The sequence below is a fragment of the Polyodon spathula genome, unplaced genomic scaffold, assembly GCF_017654505.1.
Source record: "Polyodon spathula isolate WHYD16114869_AA unplaced genomic scaffold, ASM1765450v1 scaffolds_1365, whole genome shotgun sequence".
NCBI classification, from domain to species: Eukaryota; Metazoa; Chordata; class Actinopteri; order Acipenseriformes; family Polyodontidae; genus Polyodon; species Polyodon spathula.
Window position 1 is genome coordinate 7,943 of NW_024472845.1, and position 8,391 is coordinate 16,333.

The 8,391-nt window shown below is 43.6% G+C and overlaps 1 protein-coding gene across 1 annotated transcript; it reads left to right on the plus strand.

The window, feature by feature from the left end:
- The first annotated feature begins 3,459 nt into the window (after positions 1 to 3,459).
- Positions 3,460 to 7,837, plus strand: LOC121309578 (phospholipid phosphatase 2-like). The gene is made up of 5 exons (XM_041242569.1): positions 3,460 to 3,694; positions 5,004 to 5,284; positions 5,404 to 5,461; positions 5,877 to 6,053; positions 6,353 to 7,837. The coding sequence occupies exons 1-5, from the start codon at positions 3,557 to 3,559 to the stop codon at positions 6,494 to 6,496; spliced, it is 798 nt and encodes a 265-aa protein (XP_041098503.1). The 5' UTR covers positions 3,460 to 3,556; the 3' UTR covers positions 6,497 to 7,837.
- Positions 7,838 to 8,391: the final 554 nt, after the last annotated feature.

Consider the following 8,391-nt stretch of genomic DNA (forward strand, 5'->3'; position numbering starts at 1 on the left):
AGCGAGCATGCGTGCCCCCTCCAGGCTCGGACACCCAGAGAGTTTTATTCCGAGGTATTCCTTCCTCCCACGAGGACTGGGAGTCAGTGTAGCTGTGCTGTTCAGTTCGGAGACGGATCTGCCTTAATCAAAGCATCGCTGGACAAGAGCCAGAGGAGGAAACCAAAACCAAACGGATCTGCGTGTGGGTTTGTTAATGTGGAGCCTCAGCTAATGGAGCTTGCAGAGTTTACACAAGCAGAGCAGTGCTTTGAGAGATAAAACAGTGGCCTTGAGGTCAGAACCGTGGGTTGATTATTATTACAGTAACAGTAGTATAAGTATTAGGGTTATCATACAGCTGTAGTAGCAGAGAGACAGAGAGATTGTCCGCACTGTGATCACCTCAATCCTGACTTGAACACCCCCTGCTTGCCTGCCCTGCAGTACTGAGCCTCTCTCAAGCAGAGACTGACGCAAGCAGTGGCCTTGTAGTTAATATATGTTTACATGTGCAGTACATCTGTATATTAATAACAGGCCATAATACGTTCCAATGGGGGCATGACTCATAATATTAAATATACGTCCTGCAATTTCATATGCAAGGCTCCTGTCCGGTCCGAGTCTGAGGGCAGGCAGGCTCTGTAAATGGATCCTGATTTGCTCAGCAGGAGCCCTGTAGCAGCACCAGCAGCATCAGCGGTGGTGGTGAAGGGGTTTGAGTCGGGAGGCCCTCTAGAGGCCAGGCTCTGTCAGTGCAGCGCAGTCCGGTGTGTACTGGTGGTTCTGTCTTCTCTTTACTGTTCTCGCGCCCAAACTGAGCAGGATAAGGAGACGCTACTTGCAAAGCTGTAACTTAACTAAGCTGATTAATACGCAGTTTGATGTTCATTCTAGAACGTTCCAGACTGCTCCTGTTCTGGAAACACTGTGCTAGGCATGTCTTGACATGTGACTTGTGTGTTTCCTGTTTTAGATAAATAAATACAGCTGTATTATTTCTGTATTCTTAAAATAACTCAAACAGGTCATGTGAATGCAGCCCAATATCTGTGTTCTACTAGAAGACACATCGGTTCAACGCACAGCCTTGTAGCTCCTTTTTATACGTGCCGGCTTGCACCTGCATTAGCTTTTGTCACACCCAGGGCTTGGCTGTCTCTATCTAGGATCAAAGTGCAGTCTCATTTACAGTTGGGAATCCCTACCATTAAAAAACTTTTCCTCCTACAATAAAACTCTATAAGTTCAATTCTCACACCCCAAAAACCCTTTCAGCTCTTTTTGGGTGATCAAAGTTTATTGGCAGCTTTCGAAGCACTGTTAAACCCAAGAGAGAAAAAAAAAACCAAAACATTTACCTTACAACAGTCCTTAAGTTTTTTTTTATTTGGTAGGTCCCTTGTCCCTATTGGATGAGATTTTACTGCAGTAAATGGTGCTCATTATATCAGTGTTGCGGAACATGGGTTGAAATAAGACTCCTATTGCATAGCAGCTTTGCCCATTCCGGGCTTTACCACGAGCTTGATTAGCCACAGTGTATAGGAAACAATCAGGTGTGTCTTCTTAAACTCACAGTAAAACCAGGAGCGGATCAAACCACTATGCAATGGGAGTCTTATTTCCACCCCTGTGGGACAGGGCAACTTTAAGAAGTGGTGGGTTTCCTGCAGTGTCTTGCACCTGGAAATGAAGGCGGGTATGTGGGGTCCTGGTACTTGGACCGTGATCAGCGCCAGGCAGGGCTCTCCAGACACACAGCAGACAGGGAAGCGTGTGATCAGTAGCTCTGCTGCACACTGATAGGAGACACGACCGCGCAGATAGCGGCCGAGTGAAGGCCACACCCTTTCACTGCTGCTGGATCTCTTTTTAATTGAAACACGTTTGCAAAAAACAGCAACAGGGGGCTGATTTTTAAAAACAGGGCAAAACATTCTATTTTTCCCCCCTAAAAGTTCCAAACCTTTCAAGTTGGAAAATGAGAAATAACAGCCTCTTCTAAGAGCTTCCCTATAGTAAAAGCAAAGTGCAATAAAGCATGGTGAAGCGCAGGTAAGCATGGTAAAGATCGGCGAGGTATGGTAAAGCACTTTAATAGACATGCAAACCAGATTACACTATGGTAAATGCACAGTATAACCATGGGGAAAAAAACATTAAGGATCTCGCCTGACTTAGTGTCTTAAATTAGCTACCTGCTACTGTGATTTCTTCCAGTTTTGCAGCTTCGCACAGCTGTTTTGCTATTTAGAGTAAAAGGCTTTGATGATCTTCCAAACACATACGGAATTGCCTACAGACAGCTATAATGAAGTATTGCTTCTGTTTAAACGGGCAAAAAAACGCGGGCAAATCTCAGGCAAACGGCCACCTAAACTTGCATCCTGTTTTTTCTTTACCTGATTTTTTTCTTTACCTGCCTTTGCAGCCGCTTGTCTGATTACAATGAAACAGCGCATGGATGTTTGTTAGGGTGCACTAGTGCAGAGGATGGTGTTAGTCTACCAGGTGTGTTATTGTGTGACCTTTCTTTGACTCTGGGGTGAATAGCACCATGTGGGTGGCCGTGCATGACTTCTTTTTTCCAAGTTGATATCCCTGATGGGGGTGTAATATTACCTTGCTTTGTTGATTCAGAAAAAAAGTAGGTGTTGGCTAGTCCAACAAAGAAATTCACTGACTGTTCCTGGGCTACTGCATGTGTACAGCTGGATAGGGCTGAGAAGACAAGTCAGTACAGATGAACAGTAGAGGACAATAGTGGCCCACAAGGACCATCACAGTGCTGCTGTTGTTCTGTGCTTTAATGTTTCCATCCAGGTGTCTTACCAAGGGGGCTAATTCACCAGCCTCTGCGAGACAGATGCAGCTTCTTACTGTGCAGAGCTAGGCAATGGGGGGATCGTCCCCTTTTCACCCCAGCCGATAGCTCTACTGCGCCCTCTGGTGGTTCAATAGAAACATGACAAGGATTGTGTTGTTTTACAAAGGCTATTGAAAAATACAAACCAAGAATCGGAAATTGGCATTCCTTCAAAGAACACTCCAGTCCTCTTGTGAAGCCAATGTTCCTCTGTAATCCTTTATTAACCTAGAGCCACTACTCAACATCTTTCCAATACTGTACCCAAAGTCCCTTCACAAACACAGTAACTAAAATCTACATTGCATAACAAACTTATAAAAAAAAAACAGTGGAAAATACAATACAAGTCAACTGTTGCTGTCATCTTCGTCAGCATTGTTACCTGTCTTAATAAAATAGTTTGTAATGGAAGAAGTTGCTAATGCTCTTTCCAGTGCGGGAGTCATGTGACTTAGCTTGCTGCTGCCCATAGGAAACAGAACTGGAACAGCGTTCCGGCTCCACTATACCACTGCCTCTCACCGCTGCTGTTGAAATATTTAGTACCGCCAAGGTTTCTTAAGGAATAAACGCAACCTAAACTCTGTTCAGGTAGTCCGGCTTGAGGGCGGACCCCCCACCTCCCCAGGACGTGGTCCTCCGGAGCTGGCGTGGCCCTCACACAGTTGTGCATTGTTGTTGTTCGCAGTCTCCCTGCCCTTCATGATCATGACCCTGCTCCACAAGCCGTACCAGCGTGGGTTCTACTGCGACGACGAGAGCATCCGCTACCCTTATCGGGGGGAAACCATCTCCCATGGCATGATGGCAGGGGTTACCATCACCTGCAGCGTCCTCATCGTGAGTACAGAGACTCTGGGGAGGGGGGTAATCTCACCACTTTGGTGATCCAGGCTTGGCAGGGGAATGGGAGGCACTAAAGGTGTACAGAGATGCTCTTAGCAGATCATGTGAGTTATAGGCTAGGAGAACCTGCCCAGTATTATGTGCACCCCAGTCACTTTTTATATAGTGAATTGGAGCATGCCTTTGCTTTAACCCTCGGTTTAGCCGCGATTTGCTTATCACAGGTAAATCCATCTCAGTGAGCAGGAGGATGATGGGAAATGTAGTTCTGAGAGGTCCGTGTGGGTACATGAGAAGTCATCTTGAGACAGGGAATGCAATTTAAAAGTTTTAAAAAAGTGGTCAAAATGTACCAAAAAATAATAATTAAAACAACACACCTTACATAAACAGTTGTAGCAACACATGGGAACATGTAACACAATAAAATAAAAAAGGGTACATAAGAACCTTTAAATGAGACGAGGGCAACTCAATTTTTCGCAAATGAGAAGTGAGTAAATGTTTTACCCTCGCTTGCACTGCAGAGAGACACGCTGCTTCCACATGTGGGCGTACAGACCTTCCCTGACTATAAAACACTCAACAGTTGAAAAATGCTCAATTCAAACCTTTGCCATTGAATTTCTTCAATTTCTTTTAGCACATTTTTATAAAAAGATTATTCTAGCAAAAGCAGAGCTTGGAGAGATGGTAAAGCCTATTAAAACAAGGTGTAACCATGGAAAAAGAATTGCAAAATTGCTGTGCACATTTTTCAATGGAAACCACCCTGGCACCAGTTTATAGAGACCTATTTCCGTTCTAACAAGCAAATCTATCTAAAAACTGCTGTGCTTTTAATTTTTTTTTTTATAAAGGTCTTGCATTGATTTGTAAATGCTGTGCATAAAAAGAATGCTTGATTGTGTGTTCAAATCCAGCCCCAGACTGCTGGCACCATGTGCTGGTATGAGAGCCCCTGATCACTTCATTCCAACAATAATGTGAACTCACAGCAGTGTCTCGCTGAAACCCAACTATAATCTTAACCAGCCCGCTAATGAAATACAGGCTTTTTCTGTCATGTGATGAGTGCAAAACTTGAACAGCTGCCTCTGTATGTTTCAAAAGGATTATTATTATTATTATTATTATTATTATTATTATTATTATTATTATTATTATTATTATTACAATCCTATTACGATCTGATGAAATCTCTAATGAGAACAGGATTGGGTCCTAACTGAGAGCCTACTGCCCAAAGCCGTGCACTGGAGAGGGTTGAAGGATGTGAAGGAGTCCCCTTCTTGTGTTCCAGATCACATCGGGAGAGGCGTACTTGGTCTACTCAAAGCACCTCCACTCCAACAGCGATTTCAACCAGTACCTGTCTGCGCTGTACAAGGTGGTGGGCACCTTCGTCTTCGGCGCGGGGGTCAGCCAGTCCATCACCGACCTGGCCAAGTACACCATAGGCCGGCTGCGCCCCAACTTCCTGGCGGTGTGCGACCCCGACTGGAGCAAGATCAACTGCTCCAGGGGGTACGTGATGCTGGAGTCCGCCTGCAGGGGGAGCTCCCGCAACATCACGGAGTCCAGGTGAGGGGGGAGTCTGTACCCAAGCAGTATGGTGCAGGCCTGTATTGGACGAAAAAAATAACCGATATTAACAGTATGGATCATCATTTCCACTCAGCTTGTCCTCTTCTGTGTTCCAGGCTGTCCTTCTACTCCGGTCACTCCTCCTTCGGGATGTACTGCATGCTGTTCTTGGCGGTGAGTGCGTCTCTGCTGCTCGGCATGCCCCCCCCCCCCCACATCTGCAAGTTAAACTGCAGCGATGCCAAGCAGACAAAAAGTTTCAACAAGCTGTAGATTTTGAGCTGGCATTTGATCGTTTCAGAAGTGTACCAAAGAGTTCTGAGACCCAAAATGTTTTTTTCTGCTTGAGCTCCTTATCAGCCTTTCCTTACACTTGATTTTGGTTTTTTTAAGCTACAGGTGCTTGAGAGGCTGTGTGTATTATATTACTGAGTCGTCTGGTTCTAGTTTTGCTAAATTTGATGTGTAACAGGTATTGCACATGTACAGACAGAGCAGGGATCTGAAAAAGAGTAGGCATGTGTAGTTGGAGCTGTTGTCAATGCTGACTGCATCGCGGTTGACCTGTTTGCCTCCTCTCCTCCCCCAGCTCTATGTCCACGCTCGTTTAGTGGCGAAATGGGCCCGTCTGCTCCGTCCCACAATCCAGTTCTTCCTGATCTCCTTCGCCCTGTACGTGGCCTACACGCGGGTCTCCGATTACATGCACCACTGGAGCGACGTTCTGGTGGGGCTCCTGCAGGGGGCGCTCATAGCCACTCTCAATGTAAGTGCAGCCCGCGATTCTGTCTCCTTTTTAAAAGTTTAAAAAGAGGAGTGCATTCTGCAAATGTAAGGGGAGAAAGCAGACTGTGTATTTATTTGTTTATAATCCTCTTTTTATTTAATTCTTAGTTGTTGAGCAGGCCATTCATTGCACCTTCTAAACTAAAATTAATTTCTTGATAGATGGAGATTGAGATGGAGATTCTTAATGAGATGTAACAATTTTTCTTTTGTTCATAAATGACCCGAGAGGTCAGATAAATAATAATGAAATAAAATGCCATTCTCCTTCCCTCGCAGGTGCATTACGTGTCAGATTTCTTCAAACAGAGACTCCCCAGAGTGGAGAAGAGACAGCTGGAGGACGAACTGGAGTGCAAACCAAGCCTGCATGAGGCCAATTTGGAGCGCAACAACCATTACAGCCTTCCAGGGGCTACCTAACGAACGAGCGAACGATCGAACCACCCCCAAAAAACCACTGGACTTTAAAAGAGAGAGAGAGAGAGAATTCGGACAGTGTAAATCAGTCTATTCAGTGACAGTGCTTCACCTATATATATATATATATATATATATATATATATATATATATATATATATATATATATATATATATATATATATATGTATGTGTATAGCGGATTATTTTTGTTTGTTGTTGCCTGTGATATTTAGCTCCTGTCTACGGATCTTGTAGGTTTTAAAACCAGGGGGGGGGAAAAAAGAAAAACTAAGCACTGCTAATGTGATCCATGGGTCTGTGCTGGAATGAAAGAAAAGAATTGTTGACTTCGTGTGAGTGAATAGGCATGTGCTTTTCATTAAGGGAACTGCAAGTTTGACCAGATTGGAGAACGGGATTCTGGGAAGCTGATCTAACTGCAGTAAGTGCTCCTGAGCTGTAGGGGGCGTATACGGCACTTTACACACCACTCGCAGGATTAGAAACCCTCTCTTGTCATCGATGTAGATTGCCGCAGTCTGATTTGAATCTGATTTTTAAAGCTCTGATCAGCACCCCTTCTATCCCTGCCTATAATCCCTTTAAAATAGGGCTCTCTGGGACCAGGCAGAAAATGTTTCCATGCTGACTTTAGGAAACGTGTTTCAGGTGGACCGGATTGCCGCAGATCTTCCTCTAGTTTTCTCTGTGTCTGTCCTGTGCTGTAATCCGTCTCTCTGATATGCAGCACAGGAGCAGACTATAGTGTGAATGCAAACAGTCTAGCAATACACCAGAAACCGGCCAAGAAGGGAAACACATTAATAAAATACTTCATTAAAACACTTTTGGCAGCTGTGCTACAGATTGGAGCAGCACAAGGAGCACTTTTATTTTGGGCAGTAGCAGGGCATTGTGGGTCTTTGTTTTAATGTGGGGGGGATACCAGCGGCTTTTAAAATATCCTGTCCACTCCGGCTGTATACAATGCACAGCCCTATTGAGCAAGCGTAGTACTGAACACAGCTGACTCCAGTCACGCTATAAAAGCTTCATTAGAAATGTCTCAGTTTGCCATTCTCCTTCCATATACTATGTATGTCACTAGCTTGGTTAATTCACTGTAAATTGTCTTAATTACATGTTGACAGTAATTTGTAAAAGTTCCTATCGTTTCCTGTATAAGACCCTTCATTCATTTACCGTTTCAATGTTTCATAATTTTTCTTTGGCCAAAAGTTTAGTATTACCTAGGATTTTAGGACTGACGATATTTAAAAAAAAAAACCCAAAAAACTAAATGAACATAATTTGAGATGTTTTATTTAACATCATGTAATCAAATATGATATTGCAAAAGTCTACCGGAAGTCTTAATAGCAGTACAGTATTTCATGTTAGATTTTGAAATGTCACATTTTTCAATTTGTCAGTTTTTTGGTAAGTGTATGGGGAAGCTAAAAGCCTAACCTTATTGGGCAGGTTTCATTCGACTTTGTTAATTTCGTAGAGGGTGGTGCAAAACATTTGGCCACAGCTGTAGGTCAATTCGCAAAACACAGAGCACTGCAGTGATTGCAACTTTGATTCTGCTTCAGTGTGCACTAGTGTGAGTCACTTTACCATATAACCCAGAAGCATGATAAAAGCAGGTGTGCTAGGAATCTGTGAGCAGTACTTGGCAAAAGCACAGATTATCAATCTTGGCAGAAAATTGAATTTCTTACACCCAGCCTTACAATAAAAAATTAAAAGCTGATTTCTTTGTTGTTGTTTTTTTTTGTGTTTTTTTTGTTACTCATTAACAAAATAGAAAAGGACTGTTTTATAATCACTTTAAGTGTGCCTCGACTCCCTTTGATTTATACCCTGCTTGTCTGCACTGTTTTCCACC

Coding starts and splice junctions, on each gene's coding strand:
- LOC121309578 (XM_041242569.1), top strand. CDS start 3,557: ATGATCATGACCCTGCTCCACAAGCCGTACCAGCGTGGGTTCTACTGC. Junction 5,285..5,403: donor CGCAACATCACGGAGTCCAG/GTGAGGGGGGAG, acceptor TCTGTGTTCCAG/GCTGTCCTTCTACTCCGGTC. Junction 6,054..6,352: donor CGCTCATAGCCACTCTCAAT/GTAAGTGCAGCC, acceptor CTTCCCTCGCAG/GTGCATTACGTGTCAGATTT.